This window comes from Rhinoraja longicauda, chromosome 31 (genome assembly GCF_053455715.1).
Source record: "Rhinoraja longicauda isolate Sanriku21f chromosome 31, sRhiLon1.1, whole genome shotgun sequence".
Classification (NCBI taxonomy): domain Eukaryota; kingdom Metazoa; phylum Chordata; class Chondrichthyes; order Rajiformes; family Arhynchobatidae; genus Rhinoraja; species Rhinoraja longicauda.
Window position 1 is genome coordinate 22973283 of NC_135983.1, and position 12831 is coordinate 22986113.

A 12831-nucleotide genomic window follows, 5' to 3' on the forward strand; every position below is an offset into this window, starting at 1 on the left:
CTGCAGTGTCCGGGCCTACAGTGTCCGGGCCTACAGTGTCCGGGCCTGCAGTGTCCGGGCCTACAGTGTCCGGGCCTACAGTGTCCGGGCCTACAGTGTCTGGGCGTGCAGTGTCCGGGCCTACAGCGTCGGGGCCTACATTGTCCGGGTGTACAGTGTCCTGGGCCTACGCTGTTGGGGCCTACAGTGTCTGGGCCTGCAGTGTCCGGGCCTACAGTGTCCGGGCGTACAGTGTCCTGGGCCTACGCTGTCGGGGCCTACAGTGTCTGGGCCTGCAGTGTCTGGGCCTACAGTGTCCGGGCGTACAGTGTCCGGGCCTACAGTGTCTGGGCCTACAGCGCCCCCTGGGCCTAATACGGGGCAAGGCCGGTCCCGTACGGGACAAACCAATTTAGCCCAAAATACTGGATGTCCCGGCTAATACGGGACAGTTGGCAACCCTATCTGTGGATCTTGTTCGTGGTGAGGGTGAAAGATCAACGTTGACATCTTCTCCTTTGCTTTTCTCAAGGCCATTCCCTTCTGAGGAGACCGCAGTGGATGACGATGATGTCTACCGCAGCCTGGAGGAGCTGGCCGAGTGAGTCTCACCCACTTCATAGTCTGTCGGGGGACCGGTGTCACATGGGCCTCGGAGGGCGTGGGGTGCTGGGGACACATTGAAGGTTATGGGGAGTTTGCAGTTTAGTTTGTTGTCAAGGTGACGTCACCGCCCCGCGCCCCACGTGACCTCACCCAGCCAGCGGCCACGTGCTCCCGCTCCATTGGTGGAGCGGGAGCACGTGGCCGCTGGCTGGGTGAGGTCACGTGGGGCACGGGGGCGGTGACGTCACCCTTTGTCCCTTATTTGGGAGTGAGGAAGTTGGCAACCCCTACTAATACGGGACAAGGGCGGTCCCGTACGGGACAAACCAATTTAGCCCAAAATACTGGATTTGCCGGCTAATACGGAACAGTTGGCAACCCTGTTGTCACGTGTACCGAGGTACAGTGAAAAGCTTTTGTTGCGCGCTATCCAGTCAGTGGAAAGACCCCACTGGCTCAGTTGTAATCGTGAATAAACACGATTACAACTGAGCCATTTACAGTGTATAGATACATGATAAGGGAATAACGATTAGTGCAAAGCAAAGCCAACAAAGTCCGATCAAGGATAGTCCGAGGGTCACCTACCAGGTAGATAGTAGTTCAGGATTGAGGTTTAGTTTAGTTTAGAGATACAGCGCGGAAACAGGCCCTTCGGCCCACTGAGTCCGCGCCGACCAGCGATCCCCGCACACTAACGCTATCCTACACGCACGAGGGACAATTTACAGTTATACCAAGCCAATTAACCTACAAACCTGCACGTCTTTGGAGTGTGGGAGGAAACCAGAGATCCCGGCGAAAACCAACGCAGGTCACGGGGAGAACGTACAAACTCCGTACAGACAGCACCCGTAGTCAGGATCGAACCCTGGTCTCGGGTGCTGTAAGGCAGCAATACCGCTGCGCCACCGTGCCATCCTGATCACGAAGGGATACGAACAGTGAAACTAGCACGAAGAATAGGGAAGGGGTGGGGGGGGGGGGGGGGGGGGGGGAGAGGACTGAGAGAGAGGGAATGCAAGGCTTACTTGAAATTAGAGAAATCAAAATTCATACCACTGGGTTGTAAGCCACGTTCATTTAGGAAGGAGATGAGGAGGAATTTCCTTAGTCGGAGGGTGGTGAATCTGTGGAATTCTTTGCCACAGGTGGCTGTGGAGGCCAAGTCAGTGGATATTTTTAAGGCAGAGATAGATAGATTCTTGATAAGTACGGGTGTCAGAGGTTCTGGGGAGAAGGCAGGAGAATGTGGTTCGGGGGGAGAGATAGATCAGCCATGAGTGAAAGGCGAAAAATCAGGTGTGGAGAAAGTTTCTGGTGACATAGGTTTCTGGTGGGCGGCACGGTGGCGCAACGGTAGAGTTGCTGCCTTACAGCGAATGCAGCGCCCGAGACTCAGGTTCGATCCTGACTACGGGCGCCGTCTGTACGGAGTTTGTACGTTCTCCCCGTGACCTGCGTGGGTTTTCTCCGAGTTCTTCGGTTTCTTCCCACACTCCAAAGACGTACAGGTATGTAGGTTAATTGGCTGGGCAAATGTTAAAAAAAAATTGCCCCTAGTGTGTGTAGGGTAGTGTTAATGTGCAGGGATCGCTGGGCGGCACGGAACCGGAGGGCCGAAGGGCCTGTTTCCGCGCTGTATCTCTAAATCTAAAAAAAAAACTTGGCCTGTTGTCTACTGCTTATCCACTTATCTGGGGAAACAGTGAGTGAAGGGGCCTGATCTGCTCTGGGTCTCAAATCAAATCCGCAGTGACCTGGTGGCACAGAGAGTGCGGCCGATGGCTTCTTTCTAGACATTTTCCTGAGCTCGGTTATGACAAGCTGTGGCTCATCAGCAGTTATTGCCCATGGCCCATGCAGGCTCTGGGCACTCGATGCAAACAGCTCAGTGCTGGGTCTGCCACGGGCCATTGATGACCTTGGCTTTATGTGTGGATCAGTGGATGCAAATGAAAAACATCGCTACCACTTTCTTTTAGGAAGGAGATGAGGAGAAATTTCTTTAGTCAGAGGGTGGTGAATCTGTGGAATTATATGCCACAGACGGCTGTGGAGGCCAAGTCACTGGATATTTTTAAGGCGGAGATAGATAGATTCTTGATTAGTACGGGTGTCAGAAGTTATGGGGACAGGGCTGGAGAATGGGGTTAGGAGGGAGAGATAGATCAGCCATGATTGAAAGGTGGAGTAGATTTGATGGGCCGAGTGGCCTAATTCTACTCTAATCAGTTATGACCTTGTGATCTCATGGCCATCAAGCTCTGCTAACCCCTGATTTGCCATCACATCCCGACCAGGGGGCGGCACGGTGGCGCAGCGGTAGAGTTGCTGGTTGACAGCGCCAGAGACCCGGGTCCCATCCTGACTACGGGTGCTGTCTGTACGGAGTTTGTACGTTCTCCCTGTGACCCGCGTGGGTTTTCCCTGGGAGCTCTGGTTCCCTCCCACATTCCAAAGACGTGCAGGTTTGCAGGTTAATTGGCTTCAGTGGCTTGTAAATTGTCCCGAGTGTGTGGAATAGTGCTAGCGTGCGGGGTGATCGCTGGTGGGAGCGGATTTGTTGGGCTGAAGAGTTTCTTTGCTCCATCTCTAAAGTCTAAACCTGTCCCAGAATCAGCCTTGCACTGCACGAAACCCATGCTTAAATCTCTTCGGAAGTAATCCAGTGTTGAGTACCTGATAGCGTGGATAACAGAGTGAGTTGGAGTTGGGTTTAGGAGCCACAGTGTGGATTATTCCAACAGTTTGTACACGATATATCTCGTGTAACACTGCTGGTCTTTTGCCCGAGGTGCTCATGTGTTAACTACAGATGGAGATCCTTCATCAGGATTGCAATCAAATCATTGGGAATTGCTTCAGGAGTCTTCTAAAGCTGAGGCTGCTTGTTCACCATGTCACATTTGGGGCCGTCCAACTTGGAGGAAGGAACGGTGGGTCAGGGTATGAAGCCGAGGAGGAATTTCTTTAATGAAGTGCTAATCTGGAGCTGGGACAAAATGTCCAACCAGAGATTCTCAAAACCTCAAGGCTTTTAATCGCGTCTTTACGGATTGATCAGAAGGAAGGAGTCAATAGACAAGAGGTGCAGGAGGAGGCCATTCGGCCCCTCGAGCCAGCACCGCCATTCAATGTGATCATGGCTGATCATTCTCAATCAGTACCCCGTTCCTGCCTTCTCCCCATACCCACTGACTTCGCTATCCTTAAGAGCTCTATCTAGCTCTCTCTTGAATGCATTCAGAGAATTGGCCTCCACTGCCTTCTGAGGCAGAGAATTCCACAGATTCACAACTCTCTGACTGAAAAAGTTTTTCCTCATCTCAGTTCTAAATGGCCTACCCCTTATTTTGAATCTGTGGCCCCTTGTTCTGGACTCCCCCAACATTGGGAACATGTTTCCTGCCTCTAACGTGACCAACCCCTTAATAATCTTATACGTTTCGATAAGATCCCCTCTCATCCTTCTAAATTCCAGTGTATACAAGCCTAGTCGTTCCAGTCTTTCAACATATGACAGTCCTGCCATTCCGGGAATTAACATATAAACATAGAAAATAGGTGCAGGAGTAGGCCATTCGGCCCTTCGAGCCTGCACCGCCATTCAATATGATCATCTAGCTCAGTAGCCTGTACCTGCCTTCTCTCCATACCCCCTGATCCCTTTAGCAAAAGGGGCCACATCTAACTCCCTCTTAAATATAGCCAATGAACTGGCCTCAACTACCTTCTGTGGCAGAGAATTCCACAGACTCACCACTCTCTGTGTGAAGAGAGTTTAACCCAGTAAACCTACGCTGCACGCCCTCAATAGCAAGAATATCCTTCCTAAAATTTGGAGACTAAAACTGCGCACAGTACTCCAGGTGCGGTCTCACTAGGGCCCTGTACAACTGCAGAAGGACCTCTTTGCTCCTATACTCAACTCCTCTTGTTATGAAGGCCAACATTCCATTGGCTTTCTTCACTGCCTGCTGTACCTGCATGCTTCCTTTCAGTGACTGATGCACTAGGACACCCAGATCTCGTTGTATGTCGGATTCGTTGTAGGAGTCATCGGATTCCCTACCCAATGATATCACCTTTCTGTGCAGAATTCGGGAGTGTATTTGAAAGTTAAATCCCACGTTTCCCTCGTCGTGCGATCCCCTGGGCCTTCCCCCCCCCCCCCCCCCACCCCAATTCCAGTTCCGTATCCCAATTCCCGAATCCTTGCCGGAACGCCGCCCCTCTGACGTGTTTCATTCTTCCAGCGAACACGACCTGGGGGAGGAGATTTATGACTGCGTGGCCTGTGAGGATGACGGTGACGATATCTACGAGGACATCATCAAGGTGGAAGTGCGGCAACCCATGGTAAATACTCTCCATCTCTGCACTACCTGTGGAGTGTGGGAGGGAGGGAGGGAGGGAGCAGGAGGTGGAGGACAAATCAACGGAATGGCCCAGGTGTTGATAGGAAGTCACACAGCTTTTATTTCAGACCTTCGCTCAGCTGGACTGTCTAGCTTGTTCCTTCCCATTGCTCGCTGCAAAATCCCCGCTCTCCCCCTCTACCCCTCTCTCCTCCCCCCTCTCACTCCCCTCCCCCACTGCCCCCTCCCCTCTCGCCCCTCTTCCCTCATCATCCCTCACCCCTCTCTTGCCCCTCTCTCCCCTTTTCCCCTCTCTCCCCTACACCCCTCCCTTCCGCTCCTCTCTTCCTCCACCCTTCACTCCCCCCTGCCCCTCATTCCCATCCGTTCCTCTCTCCCTTCCACCCCTCTCTCCCCTCCACCCCTCTCTCCCCTCCACCCCTCTCTCCCCTCCACCCCTCTCTCCCCTCCACCCCTCTCTCCCCTCCACCCCTCTCTCCCCTCCACCCCTCTCTCCCCTCCATCCCTCTCTCCCCTCAAACCCTCTCTCCCTTCCACCCCTCTCTCCCCTCCACCCCTCTCTCCCCTCCACCCCTCCACCCCTCTCTCTCCTCCATCCCTCTCTCCCCTCCACCCCTCTCCCCTCCACCCCTCTCTCCCCTCCACCCCTCTCTCCCCTCCACCCCTCTCTCCCTTCCACCCCTCCACCCCTCTCTCCCCTCCACCCCTCTCTCCCCTCCACCCCTCCACCCCTCTCTCCCCTCCACCCCTCTCTCCCCTCCACCCCTCCACCCCTCTCTCCCCTCCACCCCTCTCTCCCCTCCACCCCTCCACCCCTCCACCCCTCTCTCCCCTCCACCCCTCTCTCCCCTCTCTCCCCTCCACCCCTCCACCCCTCTCCCTTCCATCCCTCTCTCCCCTCCACCCCTCTCTCCCTTCCACCCCTCTCTCCCCTCCACCCCTCTCTCCCCTCCACCCCTCTCTCCCCTCCACCCCTCCACCCCTCCACCCCTCTACCCCCTCTCCCCTCCATCCCTCTCTCCCCTCCATCCCTCTCTCCCCTCCACCCCTCTCCGCTCCACCTCTCTCTCCCCCACCCCTCTCTCCCCTCAAACCGTCCCTCTCTCCCACCACTCCTCTCTCCCCTCCACCCCTCTCTCCCCTCCACCCCTCTTTCCCCTCCACCCCTCTCTCCCCTCCACTCCTCTCTCCCCTAAAACCCTCTCTCCCCTCCACCCCTCTCTCCCCTCTACCCCTCTCTCCCTCCCGCCCCTCTCTCTCCTCCGCCCCTCACTGCCCCTCTCTCCCTCCCTCCCCTCTCTCCTCAGTACATCTTCACTATTAACCAACATCTGCAGTTCCTCCCTACGCTTTTACACTCAATGCCCCCACTGATTTCTGCCCATATGCAGTCTTTACTACCCTTTCTATATGTGTTGCCACTTTCGGTGAGCTAAGGCTGTGCATCCCGAGATCTCTCTGTAGACCAATGCTGTTGAGGATCTTGAGATTTACTGCATACTTTCCTCTTGCATTTGAGGTGCATCACCTTGCATTTGTCTGGAGTAATGTGCATCTGCCCATTCTGCCCTTTGAATCCAACCAGCCAAGTCTCTGTGGATCCCATGTGCCTTAATCGCCCGGATCAGGTTTAGATTTTTTTAGATTTAGAGATACAGCGCGGAAACAGGCCCTTCGGCCCACCGGGTCCGCGCCGCCCAGCGATCCCCACACATTAACACTATCCTACACACACTAGGGACAATTCTTTTTACATTTACCCAGTCAATTAACCTACATACCTGTACGCCTTTGGAGTGTGGGAGGAAACCGAAGATCTCGGAGAAAACCCACGCAGGTCACGGGGAGAACGTACAAACTCCGTACAGACGGCGCCCGTAGTCGGGATCGAACCTGAGTCTCCGGCGCTGCATTCGCTGTAAGGCAGCAATTCTACCGCTGCGCCCTAAGGTTGTCATGAGGGACCTCATTGGATGCTTTACATAGTTGGACCCCATTTACTCTGCCTAAAGCCACTTCTCCAACCAGAATAGTTCAGTGCATGGCCATGCCACTAAGCAAACGTAGTTTTGATTCATCGTTTTACTGGCTTTGAGGATGAAGACAAATTAAGTTCATAACTGATAAGAGCAGAATTAGGCCATTCGGCCCATCAAGTCTACTCCGAGATTCAATCATGGCTGATCTATCTTTCCCTCTCAACCCCATTCTCCTGCCTTCTCCCCATAACCCCTGACACCTGCACTAATCAAGAAGCCAATCTATCTCTGCCTTAAAAATACCCATTGACTTGACCTCCACAGCCTTCTGTGGCAAATAATTCCACAGATTCACCACCCTGTGACTAAAGAAATTCAATGAGGTCCTCCCTCACCCTTCTAAACCAGCGAGTAGAGGCCCAGTGCTGCCAAACGCTCATCATAAGTTAACCCATACCTGTGATTAAAGTCCACCTTCCGTAGAGAGGGAGCAAGACCTTTATGTTTGAATGTTTAGATTAACACGTGGGCTTGCAGGTTTGTGCAGGGAATTGTGTCACTGCTGTTGTTTTACTGGAGCTCTTTGTTTTTTGACGCGGCAGATTAGGTACATGCAGGTAAGACGTGGCATGCAACTGATCCTCATGCCCATCAACCCTATCCTCATTTTATGTTTCTCACTAGGGTTGCCAACTTTCTCACTCCCAAATAAGGGACAAAAGGTGACGTCACCACTCCACGCCCCATGTGACCTCCCACTGCTAGCGGCCACGTGCTCCCGCTACACCAATAACGGCCGCCCGGGCCGGGAGGCAGGTTGCTAGGCAACCTCCATTAGGCGGCGCCCGGGCCTCCGGGCCTACACCGGCCCCCGGGCCTACAGTGTCCGGGCTTACAGTGTCCGGGCTTACAGTGTCCAGGCCTACAGTGTCTGGGCCTACAGTGTCCGAGCCTACAGTGTCCGGGCCTATAGTGTCCGGGCCTACACCGGCCCCTGGGCCTACAGTGTCCGGGGTTACAGTGTCCGGGCCTACAGCGGCCCCTGGGCCTAATACGGGACAAACCAATTTAGCCCAATATACGGGATGTCCCGGCTAATACGGGACAGTTGGCAACCTTATTTCTCACCCACCCTCTACACCTTGTCAGTCAGCACGCCATGTTAAAGAATGCGCTCTGCTTTGCAGTGGTGGTGTGCGTGAACTTGATTCAATTATTCAGCTGTGTAGGAAAGAACTGCAGATGCTGGTTTAAATCGAAGACAGACCGCAGAATGCCGGAGTAACTCAGCGGGACAGGTAGCATCTCTGGAGAGAAGGGATGGGTGGCGTTTCCGGTCGAGACCCTTCCTCAGACTTTTTGGGTCAAGAGCCTTCTTCAGGTTTTCAGATCTTCAGTCGCTACATTTCTGGTGCCGACAAAATGACAAAAGTTAATCGAACAATGTTACCTATGACCAGGCCTGCTGCAGCATGTAGCACCAGGCCCCCCCCACCCTGCTGGGCCCCCCTTCGTTCACAGTGACCCCCAACCTGGGTGTCACACAGTGCGGAAACAGGCCCTTCGGCCCACACTTTCCCACACTGACACACATGTCCCGTCTACACCAGTCCCTCCTGGCTGCGTTTGGCACATATCCCTCCTAACCTGTCCTATCCATGTGCCTGTCTAAATGCTTTCTGAAATGCTGCAATAGTACTTGCCTCAACTACCTCCCTCCCCTGGCAGCTCATTCCATACACCCACCACCCTGTGTGTGAAAATGTTACTCCTCAGATTCCTATTAAATCTTTCCCCCCCCCCCCCCCTCACCTTAAACCTATGTCCTCTGGTTCTCGATTCTCTGTGCATCTACCTGATCTGTGCATCGAGATTCTGTGTATCTACCTGATCTATTCCTCTCATGATTTTATACACCTCTATAAGATCACCCCTCGTCCTCCTGCGCTCCAGGGAATAGAGACCCAGCCTGCTCAATCTCGAGCTTTCTGCCGTCGCGCGGCACGATGTGGGAGCCTCTGCCAGCTCTATGTCGGCGTTATTCCCAGTACATGATCCGATTTGATCAGCAGTCCAGGGACCTTGTTCCTGGAGCAGCCTCTGGATGTCATCCTGTGTGGCCAGCAGTCCCCTGTCCACAATCATGCCCTTGACTGTGTGACCCAGCATGCTGGAAGAGTCTGCATGTGTTCTTCACTGAGATCCCAGTTAGAAACATAGAAAATAGGTGCAGGAGTAGGCCGTTCGGCCCTCCGAGCCAGCATCGCCATTCAATATGATCATGGCTGATCGTCCAGAAACCAGTACCCCATTCCTGCTTTTTCTCCCCATATCCCTTGATTCCGCTAGCCCAAAGAGCTAAATCTAACACTCTCTTGAATACATCCAGTGAATTGGCCACCACTGCCTTCTGTGGCAGAGAATTCCACAGATTCACAACTCTCTGGGTGAAAATGTTTCTCCTCATCTCAGTCCAAAATGGCTGACCCCTTATTCTTAAACTGTGACCCCTGGTTCTGGACTCCCCCAACATCGGGAACATTTTTCCGCCATCTTGCCTGTCCAATCCCTTAAAATTTTTATGAGTTGAAAAAGGATTCGACAGATCAGCCTTAACATCATCCATGATCCCAGGATTGAACACAACCTCCACCCTCCTCCTCTGCTCCTCATCCAATCTTCGCATCCTAGTTTGCATCCTTGTATCCCCTCGTTATCACCTCTTCCCAAGCAATTGTGGGCTCCACCCTTCCTTGGTCATCTGTTGCTGCTTTAAAACTCATAAACATTTTAAGGGATTGGACAGGCTAGAAATATTCCAGATGTTGGGGGAATCCAGAGGCTCCCACATCGTGCCTGCTTTGTTATGGCCCTTTCCTACCTCCAGTTCCCTCCCCTCTACTTTCAGTCTGAAGAAGGGTCCCATCCTTTTTTCTCCAGAGATGCTGCCCGACCCGCTGAGTCACGCCAGCACTTTGCGCCCATCTTCATGCTTAGTTTAGTTTAGTTTAGTTTAGAGAGGCAGGGTGGAAATAGGCCTTTCAGTCCACGCCGACCATTAATCACTGTACACTAGTTGTTATCCCACTTATCGCATCCTACACACTTGGGGGCAATTTACAGAGGCCAATTCGGAATGTGGGAGGAAACCGGAGCACCCGGAGAAAACCCACACGGACACAGGAGGAAACTCCACACAGACAGCACCCGTAGCCAGGATCGAACTTGGTTCTCTGACGCTGTGAGACAGCAGCTCTACCAGCTGAGCCGCCCTTGGTGTACACTTCCAAATTTGCTGGAAGGAATATACCTTTGTCACTCTGCACCCTCCCCCAACGTTCTTGCAAATGTCTGAAGAAGGGTCTCGACCGGAAACGTCACCCATTCCTTCTCTCCCGAGATGCTGCCTGACCCGCTGAGTTACTCCACCATTTTGTGTCTACCTTCTTGCAAAAGTGCCTCTTTTATCCCCCGCAACCTGCATATTCTCATCCGCGAGCCCCCCCTGCCACCCCCAACCCCCCCATCAACTCTGCCTCACCCTTGTTGCTCGATTCCCCCACCCACATATGCTGTCCAGTCCTTCAGCACGACGCCCCTGATTTCTGTTATAAGGCCACATTTTGTTTTGTGCGTTGTTGGTGTAACAGAAGCTGGGAATGACAGAGGATGACAAGAGGAACTGCTGCCTTCTGGAGATCCAAGAAACTGAGGCCAAGTACTACAAAACGCTCGAGGACATTGAGAAGGTACGTCTCACTGCATCGTTTCACCGCCATCATACGATACGATACGGGCCGCACGGTGGCGCAGCGGTAGAGTTGCTGCCTTACAGTGAATGCAGCGTCGGAGACTCAGGGTCGATCCTGACTGCGGGCGCCGTTTGTACGGCGTTTGTACGTTCTCCCCGTGACCTGCATGGGTTTTCTCCGAGATCTTCGGTTTCCTCCCGCACTCCAAAGACGTACAGGTATGTAGGTTAATTGGCTGGGCAAAATGTAAAAAATTATCCCTAGTGGGTGTAGGATAGTGTTGATGTGCGAGGATCGCTGGGCGGCGCGGACCCGGTGGGCCGAAGGGCCTGTTTCCGCGCTGTATCTCTAAACCTAAAAATCTAAATCTAAAAGATACGATACGATAGAATTTTATTTATCCCAGGAGGGAAATTGATCTGCCAACAGTCACTAAAACACAAGAAGCATGAAACGTGAAATTAAAGTGACGAGTGGGAAGGTTTGGGGATGTGCAAAGATTTGCCTGCATGCATTAACGTGCAGGTTTTAAGGTCATCAAGCAGAGATTGAAATGGATGAAGGCGTGAGGCACACATTTTAATTCCACTGCAGGAACTGAGATTTGAATTCCCAGCTCAATTGTGGTCTCCTGACCTACTTTAGGTTCATGGGGCATGAGTTTAGTTTAGTTTAGGTTAGAGATACAGCCGGGACCAGGCCCTTCGGCCCACCAAGTCCACGCCGACCAGCGATCCCCGCACACTAACACTGTCCTACACACACCAGGGACAATTTACAATTATACCAAACCAATTAACCTACAAACCTGTATGTCGTTGGAGTGTGGGAGGAAACTGGAGATCCCGGGGAAAACCCACACAGGTCACGGGGCGAACGTATAAACTCCGTACACAAAAGTACCCATATTTAGGATCGAACCCGGGTCTCTGGCACTGTGGGGCAGCACTATCAGGATGCATCACAACTTGGTTTGGGAATAGTCCCATCCAAGACCGAAAGAAACGACAGAGAATTGTGGACGCAGCCCAGACCATCACACAAACCAGCCTCCCTTCCATTGCCTCCATTTATACCTCATGCTTCCTCGGCAAGGCCAGCAGCATAATCAAGGACCAGTCGCACCCCGGCCACTCCCTCTTCTCCCCTCTCCCATCAGGAAAAGTTACAGAAGTGTGAAAACGCACACCTCCAGATTCAGGGACAGTTTCTTCCCAGCTGTTATCAGGCAACTGAACCATCCTACCACAACCAGAGAACTACTACCTACCTCTTCGGAGACCCTTGGACTATCTTTGATTGGACTTTACTGGTTTTATCGTGCGCTAAATGTTATTCATGTTATTCCCTTTATCATGTATCTGTACACTGTGGACGGCTCGAATGTAATCATGTGTTGTCTTTCCGCTGACTGGTAACATAACATAACATAACAACACTTTATTGTCACTCGGCACAACACCGAACGAAATTTCAGCAGCCACAAGAAAAGAAAAGAACACAGGACACCCGACCCCAACATAAACATCCATCACAGTGACTCCAAACACCCCCTCACTGTGATGGAGGCAACAAAACTTCCCCTCTCTTCCCCCCGCACCCACGGACAGGCAGCTCGAGCCCTACCGAGGCAAACGACACGCACAGCCCCCGCAAGGGGATGGAAGGCCCCGCGGCCGAGCCGCCCCGGGCACCGAAACGTCCCGCGGCCGCACCGGGCGATGTTAAGTCCTGCGGCCGAGCCGCACCGGGCACCGAAACGTCCCGCGGCCGCACCGGGCACCGAAATGTCCCGCGGCCGCACCGGGCGATGTTAAGTCCAGTGGCCGAGCCGCACCGGGCACTGAAACGTCCCGCGGCTGGCGATGTTAAGTCCCGCAGCCGAGCCGCACCGGGCACTGAAACGTCCCGCAGCCGAGCCGCACCGGGCACTGAAACGTCCCGCGGCCGAGCCGCACCGGGCACTGAAACGTCCCGCGGCCGAGCCGCGCCGGCGATGTTAAGTCCAGCGGACAAGCCGCGCCGGGCACTGAAACGTCCCGCGGCGTGAGTACGCAACAAAAACTCTACACGTGACAATAAACTGAACTCAAACTACAAACAGTTGTCCACTGTAGCTTTTTGCCCTGCAAC

General features: G+C 53.4%; 1 protein-coding gene across 1 annotated transcript in view; it reads left to right on the top strand.

Annotated features, from left to right (window-relative positions):
- The window catches only part of LOC144608283 (guanine nucleotide exchange factor VAV2-like), a 152802-nt gene that overhangs the window by 96109 nt on the left and 43862 nt on the right, over positions 1-12831 (top strand). The window contains 3 exon segments of the mRNA XM_078425899.1: positions 512-580; positions 4845-4947; positions 10597-10695. Of these exon segments, the coding sequence (XP_078282025.1) occupies positions 512-580; positions 4845-4947; positions 10597-10695 (271 nt within the window).